The 24,021-nt window shown below is 29.4% G+C and overlaps 1 protein-coding gene across 1 annotated transcript; it reads right to left on the bottom strand.

Moving 5' to 3' along the window:
* Positions 1-1,367: 1,367 nt before the first annotated feature.
* Positions 1,368-6,917, bottom strand: LOC139087925 (toll-like receptor Tollo). The gene has a single exon (XM_070636896.1). The coding sequence runs from the start codon at positions 6,324-6,326 to the stop codon at positions 1,836-1,838; it is 4,491 nt and encodes a 1,496-aa protein (XP_070492997.1). The 5' UTR covers positions 6,327-6,917; the 3' UTR covers positions 1,368-1,835.
* Between the last annotated feature and the right edge of the window lie 17,104 nt (positions 6,918-24,021).

The raw sequence follows: 24,021 nt of genomic DNA, 5'->3' as shown, positions 1-24,021 counted from the left end.
TTTGTTTTCAACTTTTTTCAAACATTTCCTTTATGGTTTTTTATGGATCAATGAAAATTTAATTACACGTGAAATATGTGTGTGCGTTAAAGTGCTGCTTTTTTTTCGTCTACCAATGACAACAATACTAAAAACAGCCAGTTGAACCAGCACAGCTGATACTTTCATTTGGTTATCACTCGAATAATTTTGTTATATTCACAATGTTATGTATTTCATCATACTGTGTATATTATATTATTTTTGTGTGATGTGTGGTTGAAAAAAGAGGAATAAAACAAGCGGGGTAAAAGAGTGTGAGGAAACATGCGTTATGATGACGGTGGCAATAATACGCAACTTGTTCGATCAATATTCGAACAACCAAAATAAAAATTTGAAATGCTTCATAAATTTTTATCGGGAATTTTTTACGGTTGAAAATTCGTTTTTTGGAGGAATAAAAAACGTTGTCAGGAATAAAATTCAGTAAATGAGTTGAATTGTATTTTTTTTTTCAATATTTATGAGAGATTCTCATTGAATATTAAATATTTTTTGGGGATAAGTACAACAAATGTTTAAAATATGGACCTTGTTATTAATGACATTACAATTTTTATATTTTAAATATCAAGAACCTCTCGAAAATTACATATGAGTCAATTGACTCTTGTCGAACAGCGAAAAAATTGTTGACCATTAAATAACAATAATTTTTTGTTCAGTCTTTTAAAATTAAATACAAGTTTCATGAATCATTTTTAAGCCTATAGTTTAAATTCAGTCAATTGACTTCAAGTTATCAAAAAGTCACGTATTTTTGTTCATCTGTTCGGACTTGGATCGTCGTTATCTTGACACAATTAAAATACTTCAATGATTGAGCTCATCAAAAGTCCATCAAGCTCATCTCAATCATTTTTAACAAATAATATTAACAACCATCATCCTCAATCATTATTATTATTGCAATTTCTTTTCACACAAAAATAACAGATTTTCTCTTATATGAAATAATTCACAATCATTTTGTTATTATTAAACTTTTTTTACTGAGGAAAAAGATTGAAATTTATGCCTCTTTTATGTCTGCCTTTGACTTGCTTTTTATCGCTTCCACATGTTTCACTCACTCTCCCGCGTTTTAGTATTATTGTAATTTTTGATGATCCATTCAATCATTTTAACTGAAATTTTCTGAGTTCGGAAACTTAAAAAGTTAGACCGACTCTTAAATAGTCTTATTTATGAGAATTTAAAATAAAGTCAAAGCTATTCGAATGATAAAATGTCCAAACCTTGAAAGACATTGTGTACATTTAAAAATATAAAATATGAGAGTTCAACCAACCACATACAGACGAAATAATAAAAAAATCAAAAAGTTATTTTTTCATGAAGTGAGTCAGAGATGTTAAAAGTTATGTTTTATTTCATATATACAAATTAATATGTACAATATAAAGAATTCATCTCGTTCTTCTTTTTTTCTAAAATTTTATATTTACATCGATCATTCTTCTTGTTATAATTGCTTCTTTGAGATCCCAAGTGCCCCAGAAAATTTTTATATTTACACAATTTTACGATTCCTCTTTTCAAAAATTGTGTATAAACAGAGAATTTAATTTTCTGTAAATGTCAAGTTTATATAGAAAAGAATCTACAAATTTTCACATGGGCTGGACCTCATTTTAATTAATTTCTTCTCTATAATATCTCTATGTACATATTTATGCATAATAGAGAGTTCAAGTTAAAGCATTTTTGTTGAAACTAAATATTTACCAATTAATCCTCATAGCAAATAACGTGCATAGATACATTGTGTCTCAATTTCTCTCTCAATCTCTTTATACAAAATGGTCATTATTGGATGAATCACAATGTTGCTGTTGCTCAATTAAGTGACTAGCTTTGCCATGCTTATGCGATAATGTTGGTGTAGAAGCATTTGAAGAGGATGATAACGGTGGTGTTTCAGGTATGGTTGAATAAACATGACCGAGACATGTTGAGGAGCCGCCTATTGATTGCGGTCCACGTGTATTATAATCTGGTTGCTCATAGTCGTATGATGTTCCACGTAAATTATTTGGCATTTCATTCTCATTTGTATAAAATTGTTGATGATATTGTTGCTGTTGATGATGGTCCTGATATTGATTGACTGGCATTGAATATCCACTGCACACGACAGGTGATAAATTATACCAATCAGATGGTTGATTATTTGAACCAGTACTATTTACAGCCATCATCATGGAACCCCGTTGCAATGTTGATGTCGGTGCTGCTGTGTATCGATTATCGCCTTGAATATATTTCTTATCAGATGATACATCCGGCAATGCATAACGTAATTTTGTCCAAAATCGTTTCTCACCCCAACAAATGACTGTGCATGTTCGAATGAGAAGCTGCAGCAATGGATCCATTTGAATGATTTGTACTGGCACAGTGAGAATAAGAATTATATTTTTATTTTTTCGTTGATTCATCAATGATTCAATGAGTGCTTGCATTGCACAACGGAAATTACTATCGCACCATTCAGTCTGAAGAAAGTTGAATGACAAAACGATTACAATTTTATGAGATGCATCAGTACCAGCTTTTAATGCATCAATTAAGTAATTTGTTACTTGAAAATTATCTCGTGTCATGATTGGCTTATTATGATGATTGAATGATGAGATGTTATAGCCAAGATTTTGCATCTCGGGGAGTAATATTTGTGTGAGAAGATCTGTATCATTTACACTGTATATAAAATATGCATCATGTACTTTCTCTGCAAAATACTCTTCATCATCTACAGCAATAGTTCCATTATTATAACGAAGATGTTGTGCTGCTAAAGTTGTTGATTTTTTCTTATTACTTCCACTATTTTTTGTTGTTCCATCTCCACCAAATCTCAATCCGTATTTCGAAAATGCCCATAATTTTACATCTTGTCTGAATATGCAGACTAATGCGATTAATAATGCTGATGTGATAATAGTGACAAGAATTGCAGCAAATAATGGAATATAGCCTCCACTTCCGATTCCACCACTACCTCCAAAAATATTATGTCTATAATTGGGACTTCCGTTGCCATTTCCTGCTACAATTGTTGAATGCTCTTGTTGTAATGAGTTTAATGATGATGGTGGTGTTGCGACTTCTCCAAAAATATTTGTGTTTTGCAATAGCTCGCAGTTATTCAGAACATCACCAACAATACGATTATCATTACACAACATTCGTTGAACATTGAAATTATTGGAACGATTTCTGATCCATTCAATTAACTGGACAAGGGATTTACAATCGCAATTCCATTTATTATCTCCATCGAGATAAACTTGTTGCAGCATACCGCTTCTACTTGAAGCCGCAAGTTGTGTAATAGGATTGAAGTCAACCAAACGATTATCACTGAGATCAATTGTACGTAAGAATTTCATATGATTAAATGTATTATCGCCAATATGAGTGAGACGGTTATGATCAAGGTAAATTGCATTCAAAAGCATAAGTTCCTTAAATTCATTTCCATGAAGACGTTTGAGTTGATTACGGTTGAGATGTAAAACTCTCAAACTCTTCAATTCATCAAATGTTCCATTTGCTATTGTATGAATGTTGCTGTCATTCAAATAAAGAACTTCAAGACGGTTTTTGCCAACAAATTGATGGTGTGATAAATGCGTTAAGTTATTTCCGTCGATATACAAAGTTGTTACATCGATGGGTATTCGTTGTGGAAATGATTGGATATTTGCATTACCGCAATCAACAATATTTTTATTCCATGTGTTGTCGTGATAACATGAACATTGATCTGGACATGTCATTTTACATTTGCATTCTGAACTAGGTGAATCATCATCGTCATCATCATCCTCGCTACTTCCATTATTTTGATCATTTTGACAACATTGACATAACGTGTGACAGTGATTTTCATATTTGCAGAGAAAATCATTGGAACTTAATTCGTTAAATGATTTTATAGCGACATCATCATTGGAACTTCTTAACATCATAATCTCATGATTATGTTCCATTGTGCATTTGATTTTATTCATGTCTATAAGCTTTGGCAATTGTCGTCTTTGTTCTGATAATTCATTGATATTTCTCAGCCATTCTAAATGACAATCACAATGCAATGGATTTCCAGCAAGATAAATCTCTGGTGCCTCACGCAGAATATCAAATTTTGACACTATCAGTGATGTTATTTGCAATTTCTTGATCATATTTCCATTGAGGAAAATTTTTCGAATGTGCTTCTTATTCAAAAATGTTCCGGATGGAACGTCATCGATAAGATTGTTACTCAAATTAATCGTTGTGATATTTTTAGGGATGAGATCATTCTTAATTTTTCTAATCTTGTTATTTGATACATCCAAATAATTTATTTTCAGTTGATTGGTCACGTCAAAGTAATTGCCCAATTCAGTGATGTTATTGTTGTGGATATCCATCCACTCTAATGACGACGGCAAATGACTAAAATCGAACCATTTAATATTATTGTTTGATACATTTAAGAGCACCAATGATGATAATGATGTGAAAGCACTCGAAATATCTTCTAAAGCATTGCTGTCGAGACGTATGGCACGCAATTTCTCATTCGTTAGAAATGATGATTGATCGATATGCTTGATTTTATTCGAAGCAAAATTGAGAACATGAATGGACTTTAGAGCAACAAATGCCCCTTTCGTGATGGTTGTAATTTGATTATCAGTTAACCTTAGACCTGCCAACTGCTCGAGTCCATCAAATGAATCACTCTCAATTTCTGTGATTTGATTCTTTCCTAAGTCGAGTGCTTGTAAATTTTTCAACTTTCTAATTGAATCTGGAATCCTTTTGAGCTTATTATCATTTAAACTCAAATCGACAAGAGCATTTGTAAGATTGTCGAAAGCATTTGGGTGGATATTTGAAATTTCATTTGATTCAAGAATCAACTGATTGAGACTGTAAAGACCAGCAAAATGCTTTGATTCGATGACTTTTAATTGATTATCTGACAGGAGCAATTGATGGAGATTCCTCAAATCAATAAAAGCATTTTGTGCAATCATTTCAATTTGATTAAATTCTAAGTTCAGTGCTTGTAATTCATAAACTTCACGGAACACAAATTGATCAACTTTTGTCATTTTATTATTATTTAACTTGAGCACAACTAGGCGATTTAATCCAAGGAATGTATCACGATTAATCCACGATGATGTTAGTTCATTGAAAGATAAATCAAGCACTTCCAGTTGATTTAATTTTTCAAATAATCCTGGTGCAAGTACGGCCAATGAATTATTGGCAATATAAAGTCGTTTCAATTCTCTTGTTTTTTCAAATAATTCTGGTGGCAATGCAATCAGTCGATTGTTTGTGAGATTCAAGAACTGCAACTTGTCAAGTCCTTGAAATGAATTATCATCTAGAATTGTCAATTGATTGCTATCCAAATGCATGAAATTGAGATTCTTGAGTGCATTGAAGCAATTATTTGGAATACTAATGAGATTATTGTATGACAAATCGAGCTGCTCAACTCCACTATTGCATGATGCTTGTGAACTTGCTGCAGATGGTGGAGTGCCGGTAAATAAATCATTATCATTTCCACCTAATGGAGTTGCAGCCTTTTTCAAACTGAAGCCGACTTGTGAGACATCATTCAGATGATTTTTACTCAAATTTAAATATTTGAGTGTAAAAAGTGGACAGAAAATGCCATTTGGCAATGTCCAAATGTTGTTATCAGCCAAGTTAAGTCTCCTTAATTCACTTAATCCACTGAATGTCTCTGAATGTAATTCTAAATTAATTGTCGACCAGTCGGCATTATGTGTCTGAAGTGTGAGACTTTTAAGGTTTTTTAGTGACTTGAATGTCATCGACGGTACATATTTAATTTTACAAAATTGAATTGTTAGCTCATGCAAATGCTTATTAAAGGCACCATAATCTCCTATTCCATTATTTATATTATTCTCAACAACGAGAGAACTCTCAGCAAATAATACATCACTACATTCTAATTTTAATGCATTCACTATCTGATTTTGACTATTGTAGGTCGTAAGATTTTTTATGAGACCATCCAATCCGCTTATCGTTTTCATACGGCACGATAAATATCGACTATTATCACTTCCTTCAATAGAATTATGTTGTGCAGTGGCTGAAGACGATCCTTGCCGCTTCCACATGCACTCAACTTTCTGTTGTTGTTGTTGAACATACGAACTATCTACTAATTTATTGGTACTATTTACAAAGCACAGGCAATGCAGTGCAAAATAAATTATTATCCACTTCTTCATTTTTGCTGTGTATGTTTACTTTTGTGCCGGGCTTAAAAGTTTCTTTTTAGAGCCTTCTTTTGTAGAATCTCTCTTTTTTTTGAGGGTAAAAAGATTTATTCACTAAAATTTCGCATTTGTACAGTTCACTAAATATTTCTCTTTTCTTCTACAACACGAAATTCATTTTTTTATATTTCTCTTTGTATTATTTTGTATTCACCAAGATTCCAACAACTTATAAATTTAATTTTTTATATTTTTATTTTCTTCTTTTCTTTCTCTTCTTTCTTATTTCTTTTCTTTCTACTCATTCACATTGATGATTTTTGTTGTATGTTCTTTTTTATTTCAAAATTTTTTCTTCTTTTCCTTCTCATCTTTTTTCTTCTATGTGCATTAAATAAATTTTGCTGTGAATATTTTTCATTTTCTTTCTCTTAACACAACACTTTTTTACACAAAAAAGTTCGTTCTTATTTTTTTTTTCCTTTTCCTTAATAAATCACAAAAATTTTAGGATACACTCTTTAAAGTATATTTTTTTTTATTCATGAAATTTTTCGACCGACCGTTTGTTAAAATCTTTGTTATCTTGTTTATTCTTCGAATGTCAAAGGAGAACTGAGAGTAAGTTCAATGCTGCAATGAGTTTTATAGTCATGAGAGTTTATAACATTGAGAGAGCTCGAGTTATGAATGTTGGATTCGTGAGATATCTTGTAAATCATCGAGAATGCTTGGACAACGTTGAATTAATGTTTGTTCAACATTGCATTAATGTTTGCACAACATTGAGAATTTCATTGACCATTCGTAAAAATTTTAGTTCATCTTTTGAATGTAATGTGGAAAACCAATATTGTTTTGTGTCTCACAGTAATGAAAATTCAAAATGGTTTGAGAATTTAACTTACGATTAATGGAATACTGAGATAATAAAACTATGTTATTTTGAAATGTTTTATCGATTGCTGCATGAAACTACACAAAACATCATAACTTTAATAGTGAACAATGAGATTGTTTGATCAACATTGAGTTAATGCTTGCACAACATTGAAATTGTTTAAACAACATTGAGTTAATGTTTGTACAACATTGATATTCATCGACCGATTGAGTCCTGAGAATAACTGAGAGGAGAACCAAAAATGTTGTGTTTCGTAGTCATAAAGTTTCAAAACATTAGGAGAGTAATGTCTATGCTGAAGAGAATAGAGCTTGTTTTCATAGTATTTTGAAAATGTTTTAATGTTTCCACTGCTATGTTGTACATTTCAATCATCTTACATTCTTAACAATATTCAAAATTAGCTAGTTCTGATTTTTTCTAATACCAGAAACTCAACTATATTATGCCTGTTTATGCTATATTTCTAATTACGAAATTAATGAAAATCTAGCCGAGATAAGTCATTTTTAAAGCATTTGTCATATAACACCATACCTATAATTTTACTGAAAATGAACATGAAATCTTTCCAACTCGTTTTAATTTATTACACAAAGTCGGCGATTACGATAAGCTGATTGTTTTATCACTTCTTTTCGTGTGAGTTTTAAAGACGTTTAAAGTTTATAATCATAATTTTATTCTCACCAAATGCTACCGCCGCCAAAGATGAGAATAAAGCTCGAGAGAATGAGGAATTAAAAATGTAAAGAAGTTTATGATTAATTTTTTAATGACTTTTTAATTTCTTTCTTCTTGTTTTCCATTCGCTTTTATTTACTTCCCTTATCATTCATTGTTATTGCTTATTATATGACTTTAAGTAGCAGATATGCGACAATTTTAGCGCCATTTGAAGACATTGTGGCGTTACTTTGTCATTTTATTTTATTGCCATTGTTGATATTATTTAAATTTTTATGGGTCTCATGATATCTTGTGATATGATGACTACATTCTATGTGACATTATATTTTTTTCCAACCCCATAAGATTTTTATCAAGCATCCCCACGAGAAGATATTTTGACACAAACATTTGGAACAATGCAGTCAAAAACTTGTGGTTTCACATTTTTATAAGAATCTATTTTCTATGTAGACATTTATAACAATGGCATAAACATTTATATGCTTTTAGAACATAAAAGACGTTTGTGACATATCAGTATCTAAAACGAATGAATACTTCAAAAGTATTGTATGTCTACAATATAATGCAAATCATTGTAAAAGAATTCAAAATTTGGTAATTTTCATACCCAAATGTATACAGACAATCAAAAACTTTTATTTCGTAAAGCGATAAAATATTGAAATATGAGAACGCTTTCAAAAATCCTTATGATCTTGATAAGGCACACACAAAAACAATTTTTTTGATTCGAAAGAAATTGAAACTTTCTTTTCTTGCTCCTAAAAATCAATTGTGCGTCTTAAAATTTCCTAAACGACAACGACATGTGATTTGTTTTTTGGTTCATTCCTTTTCGATGTCGATAAACTTGAAAGAAATTGAAACTATTGCAAGCAAAATAATTTTTTGAAATTTCCTTTCATGAATTGTTGATCATTATCAGTCAAGTAGACAAGCAAAACAGTTTCAATGAATGAAAACAGATTGAGCGTTCGAAGGTATCAATTTGCAATTTTACAAAGTACATAGAGGAAGCATAGAGAATGTTTATGATTTCAAAACTTGATAACAGGAACAAAAATAGTTTTTGTTTTCTGGTCGATCAGACACAAAAGAATAAAAGTGGATGTCTTGCAGGCATGGAGAAAGTGATTACTTGTTCATTAAACCAAGCAGAGATGAAACACTTGGACATACTTAAAACTCTACATATAATCCTTTAACTATCAGATTATCCTTATTTATCCCTTCCCTTATTTCTCATTTCTGACATTCCTGCTTGCAGAACATCAATGAAGAAGGATGATTGAAATTTGAGGGTTGAAAATTTCTCATTTAATTACCTTAAGTGAGTTTTTGTTATTGTCCATTTTTAAAATTTCTGTATCTTCTTCTTCATCTTATTTTGCTTTCAATTTTAAATGTATAATACTTCTTTGACTGCCCGCCAATCAATTTTCTATCAATTTATTGACTTTTTTCTGATGGAAAGAAACAAGAAATTTCTCACTAATTGATTTGAGAATTAAAATGTTTTTGTATATTTTCTGATTCGGTTCATCCCTCTCACATCATACGTGTCAATTTAACAACAAGAAATATGACTGATCTGTTAATCATAATGTAGATCATCGAGTAAAATAAATGCATACATAAATAAGAATCTGATCGATAAATGAGAATTGATTAAGTATTTCGGTGTTTGTTTGTGATCAAAAAAGTTCTGCTTTACATTTTGAATACATGCAGCATAATTTATATTGATATAAATAAATTTACATTCATCCAGCATAAACAACGATCCATCTATCTGGTTCTCTCAACTCTACTTTTTCAATTTTAAATAATTTTTGATAAATGACTCTTTACACTAGCTATAGCTGTTGATTCCTGAATAACTTCAAATTTTAAAAAGAATTTCTGATCTTGAATAAGGTTAAAAAAATTGTTTTAAACTTCATCGATTGACCATTTTACCATAAAACTCATTCAATTTAGCTCATTGCCATTCAATTTTCAAATCAAATTTTCAAGTCATTTGTTATTTCTCTCATTGAGATTGTTGTTTTTTCAGCTGAAAAAGACCGAGTAACATTTATGGAACTAAAAATAGGCGAGCACATACCGATTTATGATAGAGGAGTAATAAGAAAAAATATTTCATATTTGGAAGTGCTGATTGACGGTTCCGATAATGACTTTATATTCATTCCTCTTTTTTCGAACATACATCGCCTTTTTTTAAGAAGCTGTAACACTATCATCACAACAAAAACCTTAAAATCTTTAAAATTTCTTTTCAAAATTCTACTTTACAATTTGTGCTATTTTCAACATGCTTTTGTCCTACTTTTAGTGAATTGCCAAAAAATATATACCTAGATATTTAGTCGAAGTAATGTTTTGGGAAGAAGAATGACATTTGACCTAATAGACTCATGCAGATTTCTGAGTAGAATGAAAATGCAATAAGCAAAACAAGGAGAAGGAGAAGAAGAAGAAGCAAAAAGTAAGTATAAGATTCCTAACAGCAGATATGAATCCTTTTCATTCAACATCTTCGCTTCAAGCTGCAAAATTCTTAGTAAAAATCTTTGCCTGCCTGTCTATCTCTGCATGAGACAAGAATTATTTTGGGGAGAAATTTTCCATTTAGTGAAACTTCATGTCGCGTATGTGGGTTAAACAGATAAACATCCAAGAGAGCTAGTGAATCAAATTGACTAGAAGCAATTGCATAAGATTTTATCTCAGATCCCCCCAAAAATTAAATAGAAAAATGGGTGGAAAATATTTTAATTGAATTTAATATTTTTGAGGGGAAATAGTTTTATTGAAATATTTTCTAGATCATCTTTGAACGAACAGTAAATAAAACTATAGAGACTCGCCCGTATATTTTGAATGTATCAATCATTTAATTTATGGTTGTTCATATTACCTTGAGCATGCTGGATTGAGGAATGGATAAGTTTTATGAAAAATAATATTCAATCTAGATTAGATTTTAGTACCATCTAATGGACTTATTGTATACGAAGGCAAATGATACTTTCACCTGGTTATAGTTACATACTTGAGTTATATTTATTTTATTATTAAATTCCAACATTTATAGAAGTTAAAAATATACTTTGTGAATAATAACAAAAAATTGCTTTAAAAATCTGTAGATATACATAACCTTTTATTATTTCGTCATGTAATATAAACATTCCATTCTGATTATTTCTAGTGTATCCTTTTAAAATATACTGTGGGATGCAATAACACAAAAAGAATTCTTACATTGACTTGAATGTAAAATATGCATTCATGAACAGATTTTTTCCTCCTTTTTTTGTGTAAATTTAGTCTTGATTTAATAGAAATAAAGGATAAAAGAAGAGCTACATAGTTTTGCATCCTTTTTTCATCGCTTTTCCATATAATCCTCTACACATTCATGTTGAGCTGGATTTTTATAATAAAAATTTGCACCTGGGCGGTCTGTATTTTGCAGTTCTTTTTCTGCTCATTTTTTACACGTTGTGTTGTTTTATTGTACCACAAAATCAATACACAGACTCATCTCATGTGTGCAAACAAATCCATTAAATTTCAACTGTCCTTTAAATGATGATTCTTTGTGTTTTGACTCAACTATGCCATTATTCTCGATAAAAGTCGATCTATGTGGCATTTTTAAAAATAATTTTCGTCTCTTTTCTCTATCTTCCTTTCCTTTATTATTGTCATTTTATTCTCTATGAAAAGTCAATAGCAATAAATTGTGCTTCATTTTGTTGTTGCCATTTTAGAACCATATTTTGACATTTTTTTCTATCACTTTACAATCATTTATCTTCTCTCTATCCATTATGTGTGAATATTGTGCTCGGTTGATGCAGTTTTGTCGGCCAGTCTACTATTAAACATCTTTTAACATCTTCTAAATATGAATTTTCAGCAGAATTTATGAAATTTATCTAAAGCATGTTTATCATTTCTTTGATAACCTTAAAATGTCAAATATATTGAATTTCTTTCAGTAGATCCAATTTCAGATAATGAGTAGAGAAGTCTGAACATAAAATGCGCTCAAATTTCAGTTCTTTTGCAACTGATATGGCCAGGATGCTGTTTTGCCCATTTCAAACACCTAAATATTATTTAGAAACGAACTTACTTCTTGTTTACTTTATAACAATCAATTGTCCCATGAAAAAATAAACGAATGCATTTCTCAATTTCTTTCAAATTAAAGTTCTAGCTGTGCGGTTGTTTACAATGTTAAATCATTTTTCTATTGGAAGCAATGGAAGAAGATCACACACATAATGTCCTGTTTCAGAAAACAAAACAGTTTTTAGATAAAAGGAACACACACAATGTCAACAGTTCGATTGAATCTGAGGAAATTGTTGCCTTTTCTTCTGAATTGTCCATTTAGTTACGATAGTTATTTACAGACAACTCAGCTTTCTTTTGTATATTTGTCGTCTTGTATCAAAATATTTTCGTGTCAACATGTGTTAAACAATCTCAGGCATTGGATGAAGAAGAGACTTTACCAAATGGTCGATAAACAAAGTCAATAGATTTGAGAAAAAGGAAGATTTCAGAATAAGAAATAATGTATTCCACCAAGGGATGGTTATCTAAAAGACTTAGCCTTGAATTATCCTTGGAATTATCACTACTCAGTGTGAACTGATTGAATAATTAATCGTGTTGTGTGATGAGAACCTTCAACATCTGATGGTTTCAAAAAAAGATAATGAATCAGATCATTCTCATCCCTTGGATAACTATAAAATACATAAAAATTCACAGCAACATATCATCAGATTGTAGTAAAAATACATGCCATCATGGGTATATACCTTCCATTCATTTTTTCTACACAACAGCGACATAAATTTTTATACCCTTTTATCTCCGTGTTGTATACAAGCTCTTTAGGCAACATGCGTAGACTTAAAACCCATTGCCATATTGCCATTGAGTAAATGAATCGATGAAAATGTCCCGAAGCGACTTTTTTTTGTGTCTGCTAAATCAGAAAACGAGAAAAGGTTTTTGTGAGGATGAGAAAAAAATGAAATTTATTAAATGGAAAGCTAGTTCTGTTGTTTGGTCATTGTCTGTCTCTAAATTCTTTCAAATCACATGTACAATCTGTTGTCTTACTACATTTTTAACAGGATTTGATTTTTTTCCTCCTCCACTCGACTTGGTTCGATTTGATTCCCATGTAGAATGAATTGACTGAAAAAAATTTAATCGTACTTTTATTGTCTCACTCCTTCCATAAATTTCAACTCATAGTCGTGCACAACTTCCGAAAAAAAAAAACTGCATAAGTTATGACAACTTAAGTGATGAGAAGCGCACTTCCGCATGAAGAATCTTATGAATTTATCCATATTCTAAGATGGTTGTTTATAATTAGATTAATACTCCGAATAAAATATATGCCTTAAATAAGATTGAAATAAGAATCATCAATAGTGCCTCACACCCATTTTGCAACCATTAATAAATCAATGTGTAATAAAAATGTTGCAAAACGCATGAGACATAAATTGTCATTGGAAAAAAATCTCGCTCCATGTGAACATGTTCAATATTTTTTAAATTATTGCCTGCTGTCTACAAAATTTGAATAAAATGCAACTTTTTTGTCACAACTCGATGCAATTGTTGCTGAAAATTGCAATTTTTACCAAGTTTCTTCTGATAAAGAATTTTAAAATAAATAAATTTTGTTTTATTGCGTGCGACTAACAATAGCTGTGAGTATTTTTTTATTAAAAAAATTCAATTTAGAATAATTGAAAGGGAACATGAGCAATAAAGCTGTGTGCAATATTGAGAAGGAAAAATAAAAAGAATTAAATTATTGCTGGGTTTTAAGTGCTTGAAAATGTAAATAAAAATAGAAATACATAAAAAAGTGAAAATGAAAATCGATACAAAAAGGGTTGAAAGATTTTGCAAGGAAAGGAAGGAAAATATCACAATCGATTACAATTTGACTATAAAAAGTGCTTAATGGACTATTATTACTTCTATTACCGAGTATTTGTGATGAAAACATTTGTTGAGTAGGGAAATTTTCTAATGCACAATTTATTACCTAAATAACCTTAATTAATTTCAATTGTTTTGGTGCGGAAATATTTGAATTTATTAGAATACTGATCCATAAATAAAGAGTTTAATGAATGAACTTCTTAAATTCATTACATCCATTTAAAATATATAAATAAGTCCTGCTTAATAAAGGACAAATTTTGAATGATTTGAAATTCTTAAAGAATCTTGCTTTATTTGTGTGTTTTGTTCATTTCTTCAATCTAGATATGAAATTTATTTTAGAATGATTTTTTTTGTTATATTTGAGTTATCTTTCTCATTCAATTTTTATGCAGACTTAAATTTATGATCAGCATTTTCCCCTTCTTTTCCAATATTTATTTTCATCATTGTAATGCAATTTAAAACAAAAAAATGGAAGAATGATAAAATATTCAAATTTCTCAATTTATTTTTTTTTTATCGAAAAATTCAAACTTGAAGAAATTCTTTATGCGATGATTTGTGGCATTAGAAATGATTGGCTTTTTCCACTATATCTCTTATCTATCTTTTTGAATCGATTATAATTTTTGTTAGCTTCACAAAGTCAGACGACATTTATTTTTATGTAAAAATATGCAAAATGAGAGTCAGACAAAGGAATGAAATTTGTTTTGCATACAATTTTCAATATCTTATTGCCGTTCTTTCCATGTTGCGGGACGATTCCATTGAAACTATCATGATAACATTTCAAATTTACATTCATCAAGTTGAAATTAAATTTGCATGAGAATTTATTGCGATAAATGTTTCATGTTTCATTTCCATTGCCTTGCCTTTTCTTTCCCTATTGCATTCTTCCTTATATTACTACCATTCTGAGCTTCTTGTTATCGTCACAAGGCATAAATTTTAAAGTATAAGAATACACTTTTTGATATTGCTATCGTTACTTACATTATAACTATTTCTTTTAAGTGGCAGAGATGTCATTTTTTTAAAGTTTCTTTCGCTTTGTCACTTTTTATAAATTCTGGACGTTAAAATTTGAAGAAATCGTATGCGCTTACAATTTCCAACACCTAAATTAGCTCTGTTATTAGCAGTTACGTAAGAACCTCTTTTGTAAGTGAAATCCTTGGTTTTTGAATATTCAAGAAAAATGCTTCCTTTCATTCTCTAATTTAACTCAAAGACATTTTTCTTTTCCATTTTTGCATTTATTTTTCCTACAATCAAGTCATGAATCAATTTGGAAATTGTCTGTTATGCAAAAAATTGTCTTCTTCCAAATTAAAATTCTTCGTACAAAAAAGAAGGGTTTAAATTTAAAAGAAAGAATTTTTTTTACATCCTCCTTCATTCGCATTTATTTTACATGCCATTTCCCATTCTGACATGAAAGAATGAAGGAAAAAGGTCAAAAGTTGTGTGATTTATTTCACATATCACAATATCATAGCTCAGAAAATGTTAAGTAGATATTTATGCGAAATCTTGAAAAAATACGATAAAAAGCAGTTCCTTCCTCCATTCCTTTGACTTTTCTGTTTTTTGCTGTCGTTTCTTAAAATTTTTATTGCATTTTACTGAAATATTTATGGAGCGAATTTAAAGACAAGGCAACAAACACACACGAAGGGTTTTATGGACGTTAAAGTCTTGTCTCTTTTTGATCCTTTCTTTTAAAAAAATTTTTATGCTTCATTTCTTTCTACTAAAAAATTTGCATTTTCTATTCCTTTTCCATACAAAGTCGTAAAATCAATTCGAAATGGACAAACAGAGGCTGAATAAAATATTTTACAGAGAAAAGAGAATGTCTTTGTCATTCAAATTCAATTCCATTGTGGTCGGTTCTTATTGACTCTCTGAAACATCCTTTTGGTTTTAAGTTATTGCTGCATCATAAAAAATTATCTTTCAAGGATAAAAAATTATTAAAATCGACCGTTCAAGCGAAAAGGAATAGTTTTAAGGAACTCTTTTGTCAATCGCCATAAATTTTTATTTTACTTTACCAGATTTTTTATGACTTTCCATCATAATTTAGCATACAATTGTGAAATTCTCTTGAAGGTTTTTACAAAGAATTTTCACCTTTCTAGTGGTTTCCTGGGTTTACCTCATGTTTGGCAGAAGCATTTCTCTTTAAAACTCCACTAGCACTTTCTCTTCTTTTAGATACTCAAGGATAAGATTTGAAATTTTATTTGCAAAGATACATCGCGATGGTCAGCATTAAAGTAAATTGAAGGGAGGCAAATTTAAATCGAGTGTTCTTCTTCCTGCCATAAGAATGTATAACGCAAAATATTTTGGAGATGATTTAAAAGACAGAAGATTAATGAATTGTGAAAAATGTTATATTCAGGTAAAAATTTATTTTACTTGTGGGCACAAAAATGTACATAAAAAAGGCAGCAAAGGGACAAAAATTTGATAAATGATGAACACAAAAAAAAGTAAATTTTTACATTTAGAATAGAACAGGTAAGCTTAGGGATTTTTTTCTTGAAATATGGGTTAGCATGCAGTTTCTGTGTTTTTTTTAAGAATTATGACAAATATTTTTTATAAATTTTCAACAACAAGATTTTACAAACAAAACAAGTCAAATTACAGTATCAGTTTTTAATATTTCAGTTCCGATATTATTATCAAATCAAAACGACACCATGCAGATGATTAACTCAACGATGCTCCTCAAAATCTATTTTTAAGAGTGACAGCTGATATTTTAAAGCAATTAAGGATTTAAAAAAGTTTCGATCATAAAAACAAACAAGAAGAATGAAGGGACCTCCCCTGAAAATTACAAGCATTTGAAATTGAAAAGAGCATCAAGAAATGTTAACGAGAAGCCATGCACATATCATTACATCATTAATGCTGAATAATTTTAGGCTCTGACATGACAAATGATGAAGCTGCATTGCTTTGGTTTCGATGTAAAAAAGGTACCGGAAATTTTCAATCAAGTAGTCTCTTCTTTCATTCATTGAATTGCTGATAATTACATGACACAAAATGATGCTCTTATATACACAGTCAAGTGTTTGATGTCTATTGATCTTGCCTACATGCGATTCCCATTTTAGATCAATAGACAGACATCAAAACTGATGAAAGTGAATATGCTGAAAAGAAATACAAATAACAGGTTGGAAATTTTTAATTAAAATTTAGTCCTAGTATGCAGCCTTAGAAAATTCTAGCTTGATGGTTGACATTTGAAACAAACAAATCTTGATATTTATGGAAAACTGGAGATAATCAAATTGTTGTAGAGTCAAAAGTTAGTTTTTGGGTCATAAGCTATTAATTAATGAGTTTCGATTACTAATTAACTTAGATCTTCCTTATCCTATGTAATCAAGAGAATCTCCTTAAAAGATCAACACATGCTTATTAGTTTGTTTACTTAGTTCAAGTTTTGGAAAGTTGATGAACAAGAAAGAAAGGAAGGAAATTGAATTAAAGTGGTTTTGTGACCTTCGTAAATGTGCGTAGATTAGATGTACATAAAATTAATGTAATGTCTTAATGATGCTAATGAGCTTTTGACTTAATGACACAAATGTGCCACAAGTTTAGTATCAGAATTCGGTTACATATCAAATGTAGAAAGTTTGATACTTAAATAATTAGTTTACATATACCACGCTAGTTAAGAATCTCACAAAGTTTCATTCATTTATTTCATGCTTGCTTTAAATTGAGGAAGGAATGAAGAAGAAACGAGAAGAGATTAAAACAAGAGGAGGAAGGTAAAAAAGGTTTAGACAATATTTTTCTTATGAGTCTGATTAATTAAAAGCGATAAATTCGTGCAGCAGATTTACACAAAAATGAGTGAGGTGCTCATAATGATGCAAAATTTTGTTTATGCTCGAGTTAAAATTAGGTAAGAATCTTAACTTAAGGATTTCCTTTCATTAATTATGCTTAAATTTTAAGAATCCTTAATCTTAAAAGGTTGACAACAAAAAAATGCCAATTTATAAATTATCATAAAAATTTCAATGCTTTTAAGTAATTATGCTTAGTACTAAGAATACTTGGTACAAAAAAATTTAGCTTTTTAATTTGTGAGACTTATAGATGATGAATAATTTAAAATTGCGACTATGAGGGTTAAAAATTACTGAAATTGTATTCAATTGATGTGATTAAAATTAATATTATTTTCAGAAGTTTAATCAAATTGCTCAATAAATTTTTAAATTCATCTTTATTGGAACCTTTCATTTATAATCAACAAGTTCGTTATTGTTTCTTCTCATGCTATAATTGATTTAAACATTTCAGATGCTGAGTTTAAAAATTAAAAGAATTTCTCGATGCTGGCGGGTATTCAAATAAAGTTATTAATTTTAATCATCCAATTATTGACCATGAAGAAAGGTTAAACTGAGATGCTTAATTTTTACTTTGAAGAAATGTGGAATAAAGTAAAGAGTAAAGGAAAAAGTACGAGATTAATTAAAGGAATTGTTTGGAGAATTTCGTGAATCATTCTTGAGAAAAAAATGAATATCACTGAGATCAATTCAATGATATTGATATACCATAAACAAGAAAGAATGAACCAAACATCCGTAACTATTATAAACTTCTAGAATGATTGTGAGAAGTCAAAATAGAAATTAATCATTTAAGAGATTTCTCAACTGAATTTAATTTCTACAAATTCCTCAGAATGTCTCGTAAATCAAAAATTGCACGAATGAAAAGGCCGCAAAATACACAATGGAACACGACACAGGCAATAAACGAAGGAAATTCCAATGCGTGAATCAGTTAAAAAACAAATTTTAATTTATTTTCATCAATTAATCATCATTGAGTCCCATAAATCTCTTAACTGAGCCGCTAATACAACAGTTTCGCGTGAAATCATAAACAGCAATAAAATTTCAATATTTATTTTTTCTAAGTAAAGCAAAATCAAATTTCCCGGAATTGAAAAGTAAATTTTTGTGGTTTCTATTTAAATATTTTAGAATTTATTATGAAGAAATTGTCTAATAAGAAAATTAAATTTGAATATTTTAATTGTAACAGCAAAAGTTGAAATTTATTTATTTATTTGTAACTGAATTGTTCTTCTGATATGATTTTATAAATTCAAGAATAATTTATATTATTTAGATTCTATTAACATTACACAAATGACACGGTATAGTGATATAGCAAAACTTTCTTGATTGCTTGATTGAAAAGTAAACTATTTATACAGCTTATAAATAAACCAAGATACCAAAATACTTCCTGCGCTTGAAATTCCCAAGATATCATTCATAAGAGACTCATAATAAAACTTGCCTTCACTCTCAACAATCAAAAATGAAACCAAAGCAGCTTATTGGATATCAAGTAATGTTGTCTGACTCTGCTGACTTTGCAACATTATGCTTGAAAATGACAACATAGAGTACATAAAAAACTTCACAAGGAGAGCAAGATGATTGAAAATGTAGGTTTCGTCAGATGCAGAATGCTGGGTAAGTTTTTGAAAATTGAATTTTCTTTCGTGACATAAACTTATAAATACAATGTTAAATTTAAGAATTGATGTTCACGTTTGCTTTACTAAGCCTAACAATTCATTTTATTCTAATCAGAAGTTAATACTCTCTTTCCAATTTAATCGTTACTAATAACGAATTGAGTATATAAATGTGGTTAAAAAAAACGAACAGCATGTTGTCTATTGAACGTGTGAAGTTCTTGTTCAAATAGATATATTGTAGCAGCAAATAATGAATCATTTTCTTATCAGATTCATCCGTCAATTTTCTTGTTCAATTTTAGATTAAATTTTTTTCTCTTCTCTTTTTTGCTCCATCGAATGATGAATTGATGCGTATTTGAATAGAAAAAAAAAGAATTAAAATGAAAGTGAATGGCACATAAATTGATTGAGTTGTACATACGTCAAATACAACAATGAGGAATATATTGTGTGTACGCAGTTAATAGATATGACATGTTTTGTACACATATATCGCCTTAAGGTATATTTTTGTAATTCTTTCTCACTCACACAATTTTTTAATTTTGTATTTTTTTAATTTCAATAAAATCAAGGGAAATGAAAGACTTTTTTAAAATCTCACAATGCCAGAAGCAAAATCAATCAAAATACTTTTTATGCGATAAATCAAAAAAACATATTGAACAAAAACTTATTGATTCAGGAGTAAATAAAGTTTAAAATGTGATACATTGCATACGTTTGATGTATTACTTTAATCTCTTTTTAAGTAAACTTATGGAATAAAGATAAATTTTTAGTCGTAGATTTTCAAATTGAATAGAATTTATTTCTAAAAATTTAGATCATGTTTTAGTGATTTTTGAATATATTTAAATACCTTAATAATTTAAATATTAATAATTGAAATATTTAAATGATGAAATTCATATTTGGTAATTAAATTTAAACACTTTTAATGTTCAATTATTCTGATATTAAAATTCCATAAATTTAATCAAAAAATTGTGAAACATTATCGAAAAATAATAAAAAATATTTCGCACTCACAGACTTTTTAAAATTCATCTAAATGGTAAAAAATAAATGAAATTAATTGAAAGTCATTTGCACATTTTTTCCTCACTAATGACCTCTCACTGCAATTTTTTATGTTCAATAACTGCTGTGCTAACGAGAATTTGATGAAAATTTACATCCTATCTGCATATTGCCAATTGCTGGTCATCAATTAATGCAACGGTTTTAAATTACAAAATATTTTTTTCCTCAAAATAAGAAAAATGCATATTTAATAGGAAATAAATGAACATTCTTATAAAAATAAACAAAAAAGCATTTATTTAAAATTTTGACAGTTTCAAAATTTATAAAATAAATGGAAATGTCTTATGCAAAAGATACATACATAGATATCTAAACTTAATTTTCCAATCACCCCAAGGGGACCTAACCTAATGTTCTCTTCATATCTGATATTCATTTGTCAAACATCACATGTCTATTTTAGAAAAATCTTTAAATTTTCTTATATTTTTAAAAAATTTAATAAGCCATTGCCTTGCAGTGTTTTAAGTTAATCTGATTGTCTGCATTTGTCATATGAAATTAGATTTTCAGTTCAAAATTTATTCATGGATGTAGATCGTAAAAGTTCTAAAAGTTGATTAAAAGACAAAAATATGCAAAAGTCAAAAGTATTTGCAGCACAAAATTGCAAACTTCTTTAAAATAATGTTTTTCAACCCTTTCGGTCCCAAAAATTTCCATAGTTTCCACTGATTCCGTCTAAAAAATGAAGCATGAGTAGAATACAAAAGAAGGAACATCATGGATCATAAACTTTACTTCATGTACAGTCAGACATTTTCTAAAAGCAATTAAAGTTGTTAAGAACTTCATCCCTCGGTGCTGTTTGGGTCGTCGAAAATTTGTATTTTATTGATGCAGTAACAAAACATGAATATTAATTGAGATTCGCCATATGTCTCGTATCACTTTCTGTTGCAAATTGCGGACATTCAAGGCGAAGAAACAAAAAAAGATGAAAATTAATTGACTTGAATCTTTTCATGATGTTGTTGATAAAAAATTAGATTTCACTTTAGGGAGAGAAATGCAGCAGAAGTAGAGGCAGTAAAAAATGGTAAATTAACACCAGTTTAGACATGGAAAAACGGCAGTAAGAATACATTTTGTTTTTTTGCATTATGTGGTTAAATAAAAGAAAATTAACAGAAATGAAGGGAGTTGGAAGTTGAACAAGTGACAGGAGGATGAGAGAGATGGAGATAAAAATACAATTTGAAACGAGAGAATCATTTGTGGGTGATTTATTGTTATTGTAACAATAAAAAAAATCTCAGAGTGAAATTCTGCAAGTGTTCAGCAAGTCTGCAATTGTTAAAACTATTGTAATTTTGTTGCAGGAGGCGAAAGAATAGATAAATGGCAGGCTCAACATTCATCAGTTTTGATATTGCACCCCTCACACATGAGAGAAATTGCAGCAGTTCACTTTTTCAACCCCTCAACATATAAAAATCCTCAAATGTTGCATCATGATTGATAAAAGATACAAAACAACAGTGGCAAAACAGAAGTAATGAAGGGTCGAAAATTCGTCTTCCTTTTTTTATATTTTTGTTTTGATCCTCAATGAAAAAGGCATAAAATCGAATTCGATTCTCTCTGCTTTTGAAGTTTCCGTAAACATTTCATAAATTTTCATTTTTTGCAATAACTTCCCTTATTTTAACCCCTTTTTAATGCCGATAATGTTTTTATGCCTTTGTTGTTATTATTGCAAAAATTGCCAAATCACATTTTTTGTTCAACTTCATTAAATTAAATTAAAAAAATTATCGACAGCTTGTGGTTTTTGTCTGCCTCAATTTTTTTGTAGAAGTCTTTTTGTCTCTACATATAAAATAATTTCATGTGATTTTCTCATTTTATTTTCACAAAATATTGTTTCAGAAATGAAATGTTTTAAATTGATTTCAATAATATTCAATTAAATTGTTTTTAGACATTTTATTTGAGGGATTTAGTTTTCATGTTGAATAATGTTTTCTTTACATGAGATCCTGTTTACAATGCCATTCTTAATAATGTGTAGACACCTACCAAAATTCCTTTTCACCTACAATAATAGGATGAGGCACAATTAATCACGTTCGACTCAATAATTTATCAATCATATTCTGTGTGAAAACTGACATCTTTACATCATTCATATTCATTCTCAAAAGATCACATTTGCTTGAAATGCACTTTTGCAAGAAAATATTCAATCATCAATTGTTTTAAATGAAACTGTATATTGTAAATGAGCTATGTCTTCTATATATTACATAAGCTAATGAAAAAGATACACTAGGATATTATAAGCAATAATATTGATTATCCAAGAAAAGCAAACCGAGAATAGAAACAATTTGTAAGAGATGAGATCGATTGTTGAGCACTTCCTTTATACGTGACTGAGAATGTTTCACAAAAGTTGCAATTGAAGAAAATTAAGTGGAAATTTCTAAAAATCAAATTAAAGATTTTTCTTGATAAGCTTTCCTCTTTGATGTATTTTTATTCACTTCCATTCTCTGGTTTTGACTTGATGAATGATAGGCGGAAATGAACCTACTCCTACACACATAAACTCATAAAAACTTCAGATGATGATGATGAAATTGAGATTATAATCTTCAAAAAAATCAGGTCAAATGCAGGCATGGTAAATGAAAAAAGCAAAAAAGCGATGATGAAAATTAGGAGAAAAAAATGAAAAGTTCAAATAAAAAGCTTTTCATGCTTTCATGACGGTGATGATAATGAAAAAATGCTTTTGTAAAGACCACAATATCCGTGAAATTGAAAACTGCCAATCGACGCGTTCTTTCATCTCCTGATGAAAATTTATTTTTTCATGGAAATTAAATTGCTGGATGAGAAAATTTGATATCAAATGAAAAGCTTTTTATTTTCAACAAAAGCTTTTTGATGATGTTTTTTTGATTCTCTTTGATGTACATTTTTTGTCTATAGACTTTATCATGTTTCTGCAAAAAAAAGTAATTTCATTTATAATTGACTACAAAGGTGAAATTAATATGATTTGATAAAGATTAGATACACATCAGACTGATGATGATGATGATAATTAAACTTATAATAATATGCAAATTGATATAGAATATTCCTTTGTGTAATGGTAACCGTCTAGAGCACTTGACTAAGTTTTGTCTGAAAACGTCTGTGTTGATGGATTCGACTGCTGTTGGCACTTAAATATTATTATAAATTGTAATATCAACAGAAATAAAGCAATCGTCATTTTCATAATCATCAAAATAATAAGAAACCTTAAGCTAGAAGATTTCCCTAAAACAAACAACATTACAATTCTGATTTAGAGTGGATTCGTTGCTTCTTAGTGTTTGCTGATTGTTATTCTGTCGCCAATAATTCGGATCAATTTTCATAATTTTTACTGTCATCTCATTACGTTGATTGATTTCAGATTGAATTCAGTCAGCATATTGGAAATTTTTATTACA

This window comes from Chironomus tepperi, unplaced genomic scaffold (genome assembly GCF_022539635.2).
Source record: "Chironomus tepperi strain 1889 unplaced genomic scaffold, CSIRO-AGI_Ctep_v1 contig_137, whole genome shotgun sequence".
Classification (NCBI taxonomy): Eukaryota; Metazoa; Arthropoda; class Insecta; order Diptera; family Chironomidae; genus Chironomus; species Chironomus tepperi.
Note: the sequence above shows the minus strand (reverse complement) of the source record. Positions and strands in the feature narration are given on the sequence as shown.